This window comes from Cloeon dipterum, chromosome 3 (assembly GCF_949628265.1).
Source record: "Cloeon dipterum chromosome 3, ieCloDipt1.1, whole genome shotgun sequence".
NCBI classification, from domain to species: Eukaryota; Metazoa; Arthropoda; class Insecta; order Ephemeroptera; family Baetidae; genus Cloeon; species Cloeon dipterum.
The window spans coordinates 17004163-17021473 of NC_088788.1; the positions used below are offsets into that span (position 1 = coordinate 17004163).

Sequence of the window (17311 nt, forward strand, 5' to 3'; positions counted from 1 at the left end):
AATAGTCCTTGAACTCTCCTTAAGTTTGAAATCACAAAAATTCGTTCACTTTCTGGTGCAATATTTTTTCCTTCAAAAGTTTAAATTTTAATGATTATTTTACATATTTAAATGTTTTTTGCACACCTGCAAATCCTTAACATATGTATAAATAATATGTTCTTATCCAGCTTAGTTGCTCTTTGTATTTTATGTAAGATTAATTAGAATTATATGCAACTCATGACCATTTATAATTTATTTTTGTCTCGCATTTCCACGATCACATTGGTCATTTAACGAGAAAAGGGACGATTTTGAGAAGTTTTCACTAAAATAATTGGAAGTTCAAATGAATCGTTCATTTTGAGAAGATTTAAAAGAAAATGAATGGTCTGGTTGAACTAAATTGTTGTAATATAAAGTTTTAGAATTGTGTAGAGCTAGAGAAAAAATTGGTAGACTGTAAGATTCATCTAACAATAAGACTAAAAATTAATCTAGAAAACCACCTGAATTTGACAACCCCTTATCAATGTAAAAAAATTTAATCAATATAGGCAATCATTTTAAAAGTGATATTTTAGTCAGAAATTTGGCATGAACGAAGCGTGAATTTAGCCCAAATCCTCTTTTTAGTCGGGGTTTTCGTCACAAAACAAGCTCTAAAAATCCCAACCCTTTACATAACTTTCGGTGGCGAGTTATAAATTAAGTGGGAATTTAGTACCTACGCCTGTCGGACGAGTCGAGTGGAAAAAGTGGGAGAGCTACATGCTTTGTTGCACTTAAAATGTGATTTATAAATTGCCAGGCGAAATTTATTCGCGGGCAGGCAAACAGCCAGGGCACGAGACGCAAGCCGGTCATGCACCACTGCTGCAAAATAATTGAATTTTCCGCCGTCGCTGTCGGTGCAGGAGAAGTGTAATTAGAACGGAAACGAACAAGAGCGAGCCAGACAGCGGCGGAAATCGCAACGTGGCTGTCTGGTACTTGAGGGAATAGGTCTCTTCACTTGGAAATTGAATATTGTAATTTGCGGCGCGGCGCCTCACACACAGGCATGTAATAAGCACGCTGATAATATGCTGAGCAGGCCATTTGGATGCGAAATGCACTTCGCCGTCCGAGTTTATTATGATCCTTGCAGGTGGAAAAGATTGCGCCTCGGGGGGATCATTGCGTGGAATCTGGGCAATGCCGTGACTTGCGAACAGCCACGCCTTTTGAATTTATTATTACGACTGAGATGGATAAATCTGCGAATTTAGATACTATCGCCCCTTTGAGAACGTTACTGCATGATTTCTGCCCCAATTCAATCGAAATATATTCCTGCTCCTGTTTTTATTTTTATAATTATAAGGATGTGCGAAATTGATCATCGATTTTTTTTCTGTGGCCACTGTGATGTTCACACCGTCAAATGAGCATTTTGACGCATTTTGGACTTCGATTATTTTCGAAGATGACTGAAAAACTAATAAATCGATGGTTTAATCAGGTAGTGTTAATTTCTAGAATAATAAATAAATGGGTAGAAATGAAGCATATTCTTATTCTTGGAAAAACAGGATAAAATTATTATCCCTGCTCTTAAAAGAAAAGAGGGTATCAAAGTCAAGTTAAATTTCGAGCTACTTTCCTCGTCTTGTGTAATTGTATAAACAAAAACCACTTACTGTGGAAGTCAAAGTCGCTTATTAAAGTTACAAACTCCGTGACAAGCGTGTTTGGTTAAATTCAAATTATTTCAGCTGTTCAAATTAACTCGTTTGCAACCTAGATATTTCCTTCCAACTGGTAATGATGGCGCCCCAACACGCCTGACATTCTTATTGCCTCAAAAATTAAATCGAGGAAGTGCCTGGCATTAATTTAACAAGATTATTACCTGCATTGCAAAACTTGCAACAATTTGCATGACAGAGTGCGATTAGATTCGCTTCGGGCCCGATCGTAGGCGTGCGGAGACGGAAGAATATTTCTTGCCCGCATCAGCAGCAGCAAGCAGGCAATTTGTTGCCGTTCCGTGTAATTGGATTAGGCAATCGTGCCGCTGTCCACGCAAAGCGGCTGGTTAGCATGCAAATTCTCGACTTGTAGCGCTCTTGCAAGTTCATGTGCTCAAAGGAGCAGGGCAAGACAGAGAATTTCTGCCTGCCAGACGAGGCAAGAGAGAGAATCAGGGCGGCAAAGGAATGTTCCCGGGCGGAACAGCGCAGAGCTCGGTAATCTGCCTTAAATCTCGGAGGAAACAAGCAGCTTCTTATAGCGCGCGCTGCCGCCGTCGCCGTTGCCGATGCTGCATTGCAAAACCGAATTTCCTCGCCCTGGGCGCGCGTGGGTGGCAAATAATGTGCACGGGCGCGTTAACCGCCATCAGAGGCAATCAGAGGAAGCAGCCAAGGTGCCATCTTCGCGCCGCCAGCACCCAACCAACGAGCGAGCGAAGCGCGTTTTCTGATTTATTTCCTCAGGAAAGCGGCCCCAGATTGATGTTATATATAACGACACGGCGTGGCCACAGAAATAGTCTGGAGACACGCGAGGAATCCAAACGAGCAGCAGCACCTACCGAGGGGGCTGTGCGGAGCAGCACACAAAGATTTATCCTTGTTCTATAATACAGTCTGAAAAATCTCGGTTGTTGACACTGTTTGTCACGTTTTATGCGCATAGGAAAAATGTGAGCCTTCAGAGCAGAAATATCATGCGCTGTTATTGACAGAACATAAGAATACCGGGAATTCGATAGTTAATTTGAGCTGTTAATTAAAGGTTGACGCTCTAATTGAATACTAAGCAAACAAGTAGGAAGCCTATTACAAAATATGCACTCTCATGCTAGTAATTATTACTTTAAATAACCTATTTGAGAGCTTGCACAAAGTTAATTAATTAATAAATTTCCACGTATGATACAGAAAAAGAGCTTTATTAATTTTCAACAGAGCTGCAATATTTTAGATTCTTATAGAACATCGAAGCATAATGCATGACCTACATGGTTTAAAAATGATGAAAAGAAGACTAAACTAGAAATAATAATAATTGCTTAGAATCCGTGCGAAATGTGTAATTTTCCGATTATGGGTTTATTCCGCGAGTGAACCCAAAAGGTCGCTTTTAATGCAAATTTTTACATAGTTGTAATAGCCATTTTTTATTTTTGGAGTAAATAACGGAAAGTGTATAGTGGAATGTTTCTAACTTCAACGGGTATTTTCAATTAAAAACTTTTGACTTCTTTGAATGGTTAATTTTCAAAAATTAAATTTACTAAAAATATGTGAGACGGTTTAAGCAAATACAAAAATATTTCATTAGATAATGCTCTATGTAAATATGTAAAACTCGTCAGTTGTGGTTAAAAGAGTTAAAAAACATCCGTTTTGGTAGTGATTACAACTAACATTTTCCTTTCGTTGATATAACTTATTTAACATTTATAATAAAATCTCTACAAGAAATATAAGGACCTTAAAAAATCATACCGTCAATTAAAGCCAAAAGTTATGTATATTTCTAATGCTAAAAAAAACTGTCTTAAAATTACAGCTCTAATAATTTTTAACGAACTTCAATGTATTATGGTCATAATGAAATTATCCGATGGAATTTGCGTTCAAAAAAATTAATTCAAACTTTAACACTGCCCTCAAGAACGCGGGGCTTCAGACTTCTTTCATCCGCGATCAAACGTTCCCCCTTTGAACGTGGCTGATTAATTTGATAAAACAACATTTGCAAAATCACGCGCACATGCTTCACACAGGGGTTTGATTCGATTTCGCCTCATCAGAGAGTTGGCAAGTGTGCGGAGCGTGCGGCAAAACGGGCCGATTATCCTTCTCGTCTGTAGAACGCGTTACTCTCCTTTTATCACGAGTGCAAAAAGCCGTCGAGCACTTTGCACTCGTGTCAGTGCAGTGCAGCTTATGTGAAAGTTTCGCTCGGACTTGAACTATTTATTGCCAGCGTGAAATTGTTATCTGGCGTTGTTAGCAAATGGAAGACGAGCGACTTTATTGGGGTGGAATTGAAACAAATTGCTTCTCTAGAGTGCAGTTATGGAATTCTCTTAAGAGTTCTGGAGTTTTCTTTTGAGTATTAAAACTTATCGAAGTGAGAAGGATTACTCCTCATCTTTATTCAGATTAAATTCTAAGTGTGATATAACTTTGTAAGATATGCTAACTAATAATGGATTAATATTTGAAATGCTCTCACAAAACTCTAGGGATGTGACTAGTTTATTGAAATAGTTTTGTGGGGTGAATCATGCAAATATTTTCGGATCAAGGATTTTAGCGGTTGAAAATGTGTTAAATAATTTTCCCAGCAATATAATAAGTAAATTTTTCAGGGATATCCCGAAAGATACAAAATGACAAATCGTCAAGTAAACAGCTGTCAAGTACATCAGGATTGAACCAAACCTGTCTTCAAAAATCGATTTTAAATCTTTTCGTGGTGAATACAATCAGGATTATTATTTACCTTACCAGCTCCATAACTCTTAAACAGCGTCAATCGAAAATTTTTCTCTTGTGTGATATTTCTTAACTCGTTGAATAGGACAGGATATCAATGATTTCACCAAAAATTAAAATATCGCGTTCATAATATTTTTCGAATATCTTTAAATCATAGCGATTTGGCAGGCAATTTTTGTTTACTGCGATACAGTTGATCGGATATGACTCCGCACGATTGAACAGGGACGTGCAAATAATGTTTTCCGGCAACGATATACACATTTTGTGCGTTTTACGGCCGGAGGATGTTTTTTTTTCGATAAATGTACGCACGAGTTTTGTATCCGGGCAGGGCGACTTCAAAAAGCGCAACCGCTGCCGGCGACTAGCACTTGTGCAGCAAAATAAATCAAGCGCGAGATTTATCGGCGGGAACTGCCAAAATTAAGGCGCCATGCCGGAAATTCTTTGATTCCCAAGGTGCTCTTTTGATTCGGCGACCTCTGTTGAATACAAATTTTCGCCTCCAGCGCGCTGTGAAGTGTGCGCCTTTTTTTAAATTGGAGCCACCGCTGGACACGTCTCTCACGCACCACACGCCGGTGACAGATGACGGCCAACCCGATTTAGCGCCCCAAGTAAAAATAGACCCTCTTCTCCGCTGCTCTCGAGAAGGGCCGTTGCGTTTGTATCCCAAACCGAGGTCGCCTTTGTCGACGGCAATGGCAACAATATTTCTTCGCCCAAATAAACCACTCACAAAGTAAGTCGATACACTTCCTCTACAATTGCACACACAACCCTTCAAGGCTAATCCCACAAAAGTCATTCAGAATGGAAGTCGTAGTCTATTAAGATTGGGAATTTTTGACGATATTTTACTCTATTTCTGAGCTTGAAGCTTAATTTAAAACACTAAATCATTATCAAAAATCAGTGTTTTGGCACAAAATGATCTGTTTTTTATACTTATAAGGCAGAGTCAGATGCACCCGAGTTTTTCTTAAATTTTCAAGTTGAAATTAGAAACATTCAAAGTGATCAGTGAAATTTGGCTCAAATTATCGTGGAGGAAGGAACTTTACAAAACAAGAGAGAGCATCTCTCTGTGTAGTGAGAAAAAAACGATTTTAATAATAGCCCTGCGTGGGAAGCTACAAAAGCAATAAAAGAAAGCGTGACACGTGTTGAAAAGTGCGGAAATATGGTATAACTTGAATGATATTTCCAGGTAAAATTATACATAGTTTAAATTATTGATTTACTGGTTTTGCAGAAACAGCCGAAAATAATCGTTTTTCAAAATGCTTTTAGACTCGAAATTCGTGTTCATTTGATGGTCTGGACATCAAAGCAATCACAGAAAAAATCATTGATCAGCGTTTGACACAAAATTTAAATTTTTTACGATAAAGTTTACCAAAAATGTCTCATTAATTCCGCAAAATTTAAATGGATGCTGTAAATAGTCTTTCATTTTGTAAACTTGTAACTGATTTTAATATCGTGGGTTTGCTTGAAACTTTGAGCAAAAATTGACCTATATCGCGTGCTATTTTGCTCTAAAAAAATTGCAAACTCATCTACAAAAATCGACATTTTCGTCGAAACCCCGTCTAAATTTGCCAACCCCTAGTCATGTTATTTGCCTTCTCAGGAAATCTAATTTTTCTCTCAACTGAAAGGGTAATTCGATTTTGCGAATTCTCCGACATTGATCGAACGTGTCTTGAAGATTGGAGCAGTGTTCACTCAGATGATCCAGCGTAGGCGAGGCGCGCACATGCGTCTTCATCCACGCGTAAATATTACAGTTGTCCTGTGACAACCGGCGTAGCATCCCACTTTTGCACATACTTGGTTAGTCGGGCGAGCAGAACATTCGGGCCTTAAGCAGAAAATATGGCTGCTTAATAAAATTAGCTCTCACACGTGGCTGCCGCTGGCTGCATTCGCGTTCGCGTTCGCGCCCGCGACGGGGCTTTGTTCGCACGCACAGCACACTCACTTGATGCGCGCCCACCGCACGTTTTTGCACTTTCTTGCTTGCACGACAGCATTACCGCCAAATTTACGGTCGGTGGTAGTATGTGTGGCGCGCGCGCGTGAAAGGGAAACTTTTTCTCGCACTTTTCCGTCCACAAATGATGCTCCCCCGAGCGTAAATTTCGCCCCGACCGAAGTGCCCGCATTGAAAAACACGGCACGCTCTCTCCTTTTTATTCCAATCCGGAAACCATTCACCTTGTTTACTACTTCACTTAAAAATAAAAACAGGCGATTGAAATTAAATCTCTCGAAAATGTAAATTTCGTTACCTCTTTACCTGGAATTTTCACAGACAAAATGTCATCCCTGCTTGAATAACATCTCTCTTTGAATGGCGTTTGCTGATAAAGAAGTTACTATAAAGAGTTATATCCCGTGCAGACAGCTTCTATTGAAATAGGTTATCAGATTCACAACAGGCAGCCCTCAAAATCCATAATTATAAAATTACAAAAAATAAACTAGGTTTGGGATGGGAAATAAATAAGAGACATTCATATTTTTTCAAGATTATTATCATGCATTCTAATATATATGTAGAATATGTATGACAGTGACAAAAATATTAAATAAATTTCACCGTCACAAGACATCTTCGGCGCGCTCCGAACTTCCAATAATACAGGGAAAAGTATGAAAATCGAACAAATTGTGCGCGATACATTTACATTGAGTCTAGATTTGAATTTCGTACAATGCCAAGGAGGTGGTATATCAACTTAATTTAGGAATGCCCTTAAATTTTACAATTCCTTTTCAAACAAAATGGGCTTTCTTTGCTATAAGACACACTCGCATATTTGCAATTGCTGTACTACTAAATGAATTATCTGCTGCACTGTGTAACTTTTCTAATCTTATTCAAATCTACTAGAAAATTCCAAGAATAACATAATGTTTGCATCTCTGGTTGCAGAATCTTGTTTATTCCCCCGCAACCGCGCACATACCGAGAGCATTGTTTTCCCATTAGACGTACACCATGAAACCGCAACGGTGTTTTAGTCGCACACGAATCCACTCGCTCTACCTTTGTTCTACACCATCACCTCCTGTGACGCAGCAGACCCGTGCGTTTCAGCTCCAGTGGAAAATTCTCTTATCGGCACGCAATTCAACAGAGTGTGTGCTTTATGTCATGACAATTGTCTCTGTCAACGTGCATGACCGATAAGTTTTCTGCTTTAAAATGTTTTCTGGTTGATATAAAACAACACTTTTTCAAGATGTAATAAATGGGTAAATATGAAGTTCTTAATTAAAAAAGTAATGCAGAAGTGATATTACAATTTTTTTTAAATAATATTTTAATACTGGCAATACAATCTGGGACAAATTCCTCATTCCATCAAGATATTTAGTTTCTAATGGAACATCTTGAAAGTTTTGATACTGCTGTTTAGTTTTTATTCAAATAACTTTTTAGAAGTTTAAGTATATTAAAACTTTTGGTACTATTAATTTTGCAATTTAGAGGCAACCCAACCAGCCCATTGGCTTGCATTGTTAAGGCATTCTCAAGAGTGTCAGAGTAATGGAGGATATTTAAGTTGTTCGGGGATCAAATACTAGCAGCCCAATGTCATAGAGTTGTCAAAAAGTGGTTAGTTTAGTGACTCGAAATGCTCAAATAGCACAACTGGCTGGGAGGCTTACTGGCGTCGACTCGCCACTTGCTGGTTTTCGCACCTTTCCAGCGGCTTAAGGGACAAATGTCTGGTGTTCCAATCAAAAACCTAAGTGCGGGGAGGCGAAAAGATGGCCACATTGGACCCAAGCTCCTCTGAGTCCACTCGGGCACTATGTTATCCGCTCGGTAGTGTTTTTGGGACCCGGTGAGCTCACAGCCCACGGGATGTGCTGAGCAAAGGTTACAAAATAAAGGAAAAACGCTAAAAAATTAACTACGCACTGAAAAATTATTTCCTCTTTCAAAGAGGAAAGCAGAAGATCCATGACACTTTCATTGCCGATTTCGACGGTTTAAATCGCCTAGCTGATTGATAAAGGGCAGGGCCGAGTGAGCGAGGATGGTTCGCGCTTTGCCCACCGAAACAAGCCGTAAAGCGGCTTTTACGAGCCACGCGCCGGAAAAGCGTCTAATGAAACACGCACTTGCTCGCTTATTTATTCGGTTGGCCTGTTCAGGTGGAGAAAATGGGGCTACAAATCACCTGTCGTGATACACACCAGCCGACTGCCCTCTCCAATATTCGCGAGAGTGTGTATTATTATTATTGCATAGAGGGCGTATATGTTTCGAGTGCACGAAGCGCAATAACGACGCGAGAGCACTCTGATTATTTATGTAGGCCCACACGCTCCTTCGCTCTCTCGCGCTCGGCAGCCCGGCAAGTTCAAAGCCAATTCGGGCAGCGCGCTGCTTTTTCTTCTGCTTAGCACTATTATTTCGGTGCCGCCGAGAGGGAAAGGGAAAAGGAAATGTCATGCATCGGTAAAATGTTTGTGCCAGCAGGAAATTGGATATATAGATGTTAGATTTTCCATGTTTATAGGACAGAAAATATGCCCCAGCATTATCGGGGTATGACGTGGAAACTTTTCTTGCCGATGCAATCGTTGCTCGGCTTGTCTAAAAATAATAAAGGATTGTGGACTGATTTAGTCGCCATTTTTGTCAATGACGGGATTTGCAGTACATATTTTGTGAGCTTTCCAGAACGATAGTTTGCAGCTTTACTAGGATGACAGCATCGAAAACTCAATAAAGCGGCTTGCATGGCAGATGATTTTGCCTTTAAAACCATTTTTCGCTTTTTTTACATCAAAAAACCCCTCTAAAATCGGAAAAAGCATATTTGGCACTAAATATTAGAGTTGAAGTGATACTGCTTCAGACCGAAACATTTATAAAATATTTTATATTGTTGTTTATTGTTATATAAATTACAGTCAATTTAAAAATTTGTGAACAATGGCATAAAATGACAAGCAGTAACTGCATAATCGCCCGAAACAAAATATTGATCCGTCGATGTCACGTGCCATCTTTCCTATCTTTCATTTTTGCTTGATTTTTAAAGATTAGAGACTTCAAAAGGAAATATAGCTTGTCTAAGTAGGACCGAATTATTTCATTTATTTTGTGGAGAATCAATTTACATGGAAATAAAATATTTAAAAAAAATTGAGCAAATACCTTTTTTGCAGTTACAGCTCTAATTCCAAAATATTATTTTATATTGTTGTGAGTGCCATATAATAAATTCATTTTGGAATGGCAAGCTGTTCAAATAACATCGTAAATCGTGAATCCCACGTTTACACACAAAATTCACTTTCCACTAAAACGCAGCGGTAGTAATATTTATGAAAGTAATAAATCGCAATCATAAACTCCGGATTGAAAGCATCTCGAGATGATTACGCAGGAGAACTGATGTAAAATTTCTCAATTTCTCTGCACAGCTTTATTAATAAGTGCTATTCGCAGCGTGTGCTGACAGCCATTGATCTGCTCATTAAATTAAGCAAGTCCATTCATAACCTCAAAGCAGGCGGGCGTGATAAATCGGCGAGATAAATCTGCCGCAAACTCGCACCCCTCGGTGGGGCGGAAGTGCTGCCTTGACGGCGCACCCCGGGCAACACGCTTTATCGGGCCGCGTTCGGCATTAATTTCAAATTACGCCGCGCCGAGATTTGTTTTTCTCGGGAGAAAGGGAGAGTTTTGATTAAAATCTCTTGAGTCGTCGTTCCCCTGCGCGGAGAAGGTATTTCAGTCGCATTTAGCCAACTCGCTCGCGTCACTCATCCGGCCCAACTTGCTAATTAGGCCCGCGCGCGCCTGCTGCTGTCGCTTCAGCCGGATAACCTGCTTTTGATTGTCGAGCGCGCCAGCACTTTCCCTGTGTTGCCGCGTGATCAGGAATATCTGCTTGAATTCCTCTCCCTCTGCGGGAAACGTCCTTGAACCCCGTCAGCGCCCTTTGTTCTGTCAAGATTTAGCAAGACGCCGAGATTTGTGTTATAAATAGTTTCCCCGGAGAAGTTACTGCTTCACACTTTGTCAACTTTGGCACTTGATTGACATTAATTAGCGATTCTAGGTGAAATTCTGTGGAGATTTATCGCAAATCAATACCAATCAAGTTAGAATTTTAATTTTCACGGCTATGAATTCTCTGCTACTGTTGTTTCCGATTCCGTTGGCAACGATTCTTTAGGGTAAAATTAGGCTAGACAGACGAATCACTTATGGCCGACAATTAGACACAACTTCCCGAAAATACAAGGGAATACCGTTAATTTAGCGATTTTTTAACTGAACCTTACAAAATTGAAACTGGCAACACATATCGAAATAATTAAACGTGCAGCCCTACAGATATGTTTTTTAAACTGTTGCACCATTTTTTCTTTAGAACAACATTTAAATAATTTAAATGATAGCTGAATCTTTGGGTGTCGTTCAGTTTTACTCAAGAGCAAGCACACTTGAATACAGTTAGTGCTTTTCATAGAATTTAAAACGGTTGTGAATTAGAGAGACCATTCAAATGTAAACCCCAAAAGCACGTTGAATCAAAACAAAACGCTCGTGTATGATTAGCTCATTCATACACTTCCTTATTTGCCTACTCACGTCTCATTTACCTTTCATTAAATGCGAGGCGATGAAATGAAAGGCTCTCGTGGGAGTTTCAAGGAACAGGATGTCTCAAGTCTCAAACTTTGCGAGGAGTGAGCGGTGCGTCCCAGTGGACCGGCACGTCTCTGTTGAATGCGCTTCGATTGCTGTTTGGTTTGCTTTGCAGATGATACGTATGTATAAAATTTCAGCGAGAAGCGGTTGCCACGGCGAGTAAGACGCTTTACTTAAAACACTGCGTTGGCGGCGCAGGCAGATGCCTAGATTCTCACCGGGTATGTCGTTTACTCCAGGCTCGCGGGGCCGCCTCAATTATTTATGAAAGTGAGAGAAATAAATTCGCACAACTGCCACGGAGCACTTAACGCAAGGGGCGTGCTGTTGCTATCTCAGACCAATCGTGACGAGCAATTAATTAGCCGTGGTGCACGGCCGCAGCCTCGATTCTGCCCCGTGAGCAGCTCGGCCTACCGTGTAAATTTTTATTTCAAGCGCCACTTGCTTTTCTAGTGGATTTGCCCGCCTGGGAAATGAGTGACAGACGAAAGTGGTGCAGTGTGCGGCGCGGATTACACGAGTTGCCCGTGACACGCCTTTGTCGTTCTGCTCGCAAGTCATGTGCCCGGGCAGGTTGCTTTTGCTGAATGTACTCTACGTCTGGCTGACTAAATTATACCCACTGACTAGACCAGCGACGCGATATCACTCATCAGACACCACTGCGCCAATTGTCCAGCACGTTCCTGGATTTATTTGTGCCAACAAAGGATTGTTTGCCCTATCGGATTTATAGTGGGTCAATACTGCACCGTTAAGGAAAATCGTTTAACTTTATTTTACTACTAATAATTGTTGATATGTTCCACAAAGAATAAATTATATAAAAAACACTTTTAAAAGTAGAAATTTACAATCTTGTAATGAGATGAACTTAAATAGCTAGCAAATTTAATGAAATGTAGGAAATAGGGTTTAATGGGCTGAACTAATGATGCCATTTTAAATTTTTCCAAAAATGAATTCTTAGGCTTGATTTTTGCATCCAAACATAAATCAAATTTTAACATGAAATGGCGTCAATTGTTCAAATCATATGGCCTTTAAGAAAAAAAAATATGTATAATTCATTGGGGGTTGATACATTTTCAACATGGGGGTCCACGTTTGCAGCTATAAAAATACAACATGCCAAAGTAGAGAAAGCTTAAATTACTGTTCCCTCTGTTATCAAATACAAAAAAGTGCTTTGTTTTATTTTTGTTGCGTTCTGGATGTGGATGTATGGGGCACAGTTGCCCTGCTGATCCGTAATAAACCAAATTTTGAATCTAAAACGTTTCATTCTGACTAATGATTTAATTCTCATATCTTTCCTGCAGATAAATTATTTCTGTATGCATGATTATGTATGTATAAAATATTTTATCAAAAACTTATAAATCCTAATAATGCCTTACTCTTTGATCATTCTCTTTTCTTTTTTCCTGTAAAAAAAAACAAATTTGACCAGGAATTTTCTGTTTCAGTTCCAGATCCGGAAGTGATATGGGCAGTGCAGGGCCAAGATGCTGAGCTGCCATGCGACATTACGCCACCGATATCTGGGGACAAAGTGAACATGGTTCTTTGGTTCAAAGCAGGAACCGGCATACCCATCTACAGGTAATTCTCAAAATAAACCTGTTTTTTAATAAGCTCATGCTATATTTATTGCCAAATTTAACTGGTACGCAACAAACTGAAAATCTTTTATGGAGTTGAAGAATATCTACATATTAATAATTTGAATGGGAAATTCCCAGAACAGATATGATTAGGATAATGAGCAACTGAACCCAAGAGCTCGTTAAAATTTTCCAGACCGATATATTTTAATTTGAGCACATATAACGGGATTTTTTTGCAAAGTGTCGTATCGTCGTATCTGTTTCTTTCCTTTTTATCAGTGGAGCGCACCTCCACACATTTATTAGTTCCAAATGAGATTATCCGAGTGTAAATTGAGTGCCGCGACCCAGTTCATGAAGCATTGACGAGAGCGCTCGCGGAGCGTGAAATTAATTTTTAATCGTCGGTTGAGGTGGGCTCGCTCCTCTGCAAGGGCTGAAATAATTCCTGCGTGGCGTGCGGTGCGGCAGCGGGGCAATAATGTGGCGTGTGCGAAAATCTCGCGGGCATAATTTAAACGCCAAGGTGAACAGATGAATATAATGGCCCCAAGATATGCCGCAAAAAGGTTTATAAACGAAAATACGCGCGGTGCGAAACTTTTCACACTCATCATGTCGGGCTCGTTTAAAAAGTTTCAGCTTCTCTTTTATTATGATGTAGGGAGCAATAGAACTCCCGTGCATGTGTGAATATTTATTCGCACCACAATGCCGCGGACTCGAAATTGAGTCTGTGTTGCAATAACGGTCGGTGTCGTCATCACCGTGCCTTTCATTTGTCCACGCGCGCGTTTGTGTGTGAGTTGCGAGCCGGTCCAGGCGCAGCGTGCTGAATTATTGAGCAAACTAGTGAACAACACTGGAATGGCCGACACGGAAAATAACACACACGCGCGCTCGACACTTTTGCGTTTATACAGCTGGATCGTGTTATTTTGCTCTTTGCAATTTTTGTCTCTGTGTTGTGTTTGATGGAGGCTTTCTAGCCCTCGGTCGCAACTGTTGATTGGCTGCTTTGAATGTAAATTGACTTTTTTAGTCTAGAGCTTTTCATAATCAGTGTATCGGACTCTTTGTTGAAAATATGAATATAGTTTGTTATTTCATCCTGGTAAAATTAAAACAAATAGCTTTTATACCAATGTTTTAATTGGCAATGGGTATGGGACCGTCACAAAACTCCTCATTAATTAGATTGCAGACGAGGACCATTCAAAATTTTTATTGAGCTAGGATTTTTTATTGCTTAGGAACTCGAGTGCATTTAGTTATTTTCCGAGCGGAAATAACACATTTTTTCTTAGTATACACAAAAACAGTAATTTGATCACCGCAAAAGTTAAATTTCCTTGTCTTAATTTTCAATTTTCCAGTCATTTTTTAAATAAAAAATAAAACTTAAAAATAAATTTTGACCGTACTTTTAGGATGTTATTTATTTGTTACGTTCTTTAGCATGGAGCAAAGAGATGGAATCTTTTTTTCTTCATAGTAAAATGAACAAAAATATTTTAAGTATATTTAAATTATGTTTTTGTGAAATTTGACTTTGTAGATTTTTGTCTCAGTTGAGGAACAAAAAATGTTTTCAATAAAATCAAATTTGAACAAATAACGAGACTTGTCCTCCTGGTTTCAAAATGTCAAATTAATTTCTTCCCGATCAGGTTGCGGCCACTCCTGTACATGAACATATATGCGTTCCTTGAATGAAGAATTCTGCACAAAATGACAGTTTTACTACTGCAACTATTTTTTTAATTTTTTACAGGCAACTCTCAGATAGAATGTTAACCTATTTAACACAAAGGAACTTTTTCAGCAATGGAATCCACATAATTGGTTTGTAACGGACTTTTTAAACATTTACAAGATTATTTTAGATGATTTTAAATGCCTTAAAATTTTATCATTCGTGCTCATTTGGTTGGTAGCTCGCAAAAATAGTCACTTGTCTAAAAATCATCGCCCTAGACATAAACCATTACCTCTCCATATGTCTGCCAGAGAGGTTGACGGTTTAATCTCCTTAAACTACAGAAGCTCTCACGTTAGTGCACATTTCCAGGAACTCAGCTCTTATGGTGGATGCACAACTACAGTCTAGCCATAAATTTACAATGAGCGCGTCACATTTCGGAAGGTTGGATGACCTCGTTGCGCGTAGTCAAAGTTAAATTGAGCGGCGCACGCAAATGCACAACAAGCGCCCGCCCGAATCGACCACTTGGTGCGGATTGCCGGTTATGCAGCCGGCACGTCCTAGATGTCGGGCGCGTTGCATACACCTCGAACCGACCATCACACTCGGACGCTGCATTATGCAGGGGCAATTCGGAATCGCGCCTTTCATTACCAATTCAGCGGGCGAAATGGAATTAGACGGCAGCTAATCTGCAGACGCGACCGCAGCAAATTATTTATTCACTGCCCCGGAGCGGAGCTAATTAGGCGGCAATGCACAAAGCTCGTTTGCTGCGCGGCGTGCAGTAATTTAACACGGCGACGCCGCAGTATCACGTTTTATTTCGAGATTTATTAACTAACACACATGCACGCGGGCGTGCCTCTGTCTGTCATATTGCTAATGTCCTCCGGAGGAAAAGTTGCCACGATCCAGGCCACCGGCCTTTCAGTTGGAGCGTGGATGTGTTGCTCCACTTGTTAACGATTGCATTTTACGCTTCAACTGCCGCTCCCTCCACACAAGTGCAACTGATGCAACGTGACGAAAGAGGCACTGGCAATGAGACTGGATGTAGTTTGATTAGCTGCAACTATATCTCAAAGAAAAAGATCGCAGCTCTTAACTTCACAGTTTGTTTTGAAAAGGACACATATGCTGTTATGTCTCTACGTCAACTCGCAACATGAGGGTGTAGATAACTGGAAACGTGGAAACACCTCTTTGCTAGGGATGTGCATAATCGACTATCGGATATTTTTACTGTGACCTCTATAATTTTCGGGCAAGAAAATGAGCGCAAATCATGAGATTTAAATCATACAGGTGCGGTTTAGAGCTGTATTAATTTTTGGGAGAATGAAGAGGGATGAAATGATGAAGACCGATGAATTCAGATGAAGAATTTGGTTGGTGTATTATGTTACAGTTGCAAATCCGATCGGATGCTTAATCAAATACAAGAACTGAAATTGTTTACAATAATAAGTTACAATTTTTTTTTGTTTAACTGACGGTTGGACTCACCCCTTTGAATCGGGTTCTGAACAATTAAACGAATCACGTCAGCACCGTGTGGCTGACGGACGAAAACTGAATTCTTATTTTAAAATCATCTTTCTGCTGTTAAACAATAATGCAAAATAACAATAATTCAAACCGCCGACAATTGTTGGCTTCCAACAAAAAACAGGACCGCGTTGTTGTACCGCTACAAATTCAATTGCTTCTGCAATAACTCTAAATCGGAAATTTTATCAGGGTCTTAGATGAAAATCAAAGTGAAAATGTAGAAATTTATGACTTTCCCACGCTTTGCGACATGTGCCACACCTACTTTCTTAATTTTCCTGGAAACCAAGCTCCCATTTCAAAATTTCCTTGATTTTCATCCTCTGCTCACAGAGAATCCGGTGGACGTTATTTCGATAAAAAAAATGGCAAAGTTTCAAAAATTCAGCAATTTTACAACATTTATTAATCAATTTAAGAATGGTAAGGAAACACTAGACGATATCACTTATGGCAGACTAAAAAATATTGAAAGTTTAGATTCCGATTGTTTGCCTATTATTCTCTTCAAAATCGATTATTAAACAAATTTTATTTTGTGATACGACACCAACTAAAATGATCGACTATATTAAGCAAAAACTGATTTTTATGAATATTCCAACCCATGGCTCAAAGACAAACCTTGAAGAATGAAACCTTTTATACTTTTTTTAGTAAAAAAAACGATTGAGTCAATTATGATGGTTTCAGGTTGATTAACTCTTTTTTCCCATGACATTCTTGCCAATAATGTCATATATTTTCGTGAATTTCAGCACATTTAGATAAAGAAGAGCTCAAATTAAAATGGTTTTGCTCACAATTTTCCTTCTTTTCGCCCCTCTATCCTTTACAGTCTCTTGAGTACGAAATCCGTAAAACTTTCCAGATAACCAAGAGTCAATGTCAGCTCCAGGTCAGCCCCATGATTTAATCCACGCCTAAATTCATGCAAAGTTACCTTTCATGTTGCACACGAAATGAATGGTGGAAAGGCAAAATTTGCTCAAGTTAATTACCCCTGGAAACTTTTGCAGACAAGATCGCTCGTAGCACAAATCCTCAGAAGGTACCTTTGGCTTATCAAGCCCCGTCGTGGATTGCTCACAGTCGAAGCATACGAATATTTTGCAATCTGATCTTCATAACTATCTTGCGGAAAGTTGGCCAGGTTGGCAAAGGCCATAAATTGCGGGCGTTGTTTGCGAAACCGCTTCCAAAGATTTGAGCTGCGATAGCCTGCCGTCTTCCCCTTTGGCTCGGCTGTTGATTTGCAGCT

General features: G+C 39.6%; 1 protein-coding gene across 3 annotated transcripts in view; it reads left to right on the top strand.

Moving 5' to 3' along the window:
• Positions 1-17311, top strand: part of side (sidestep) — a 172875-nt gene that overhangs the window by 89195 nt on the left and 66369 nt on the right. For all 3 annotated transcript variants that reach the window (XM_065483357.1, XM_065483360.1, XM_065483358.1), the window contains exon 3: positions 12651-12786. In XM_065483357.1, the coding sequence (XP_065339429.1) occupies positions 12651-12786 (136 nt within the window). The remainder of the gene's footprint in view (positions 1-12650; positions 12787-17311) is intronic.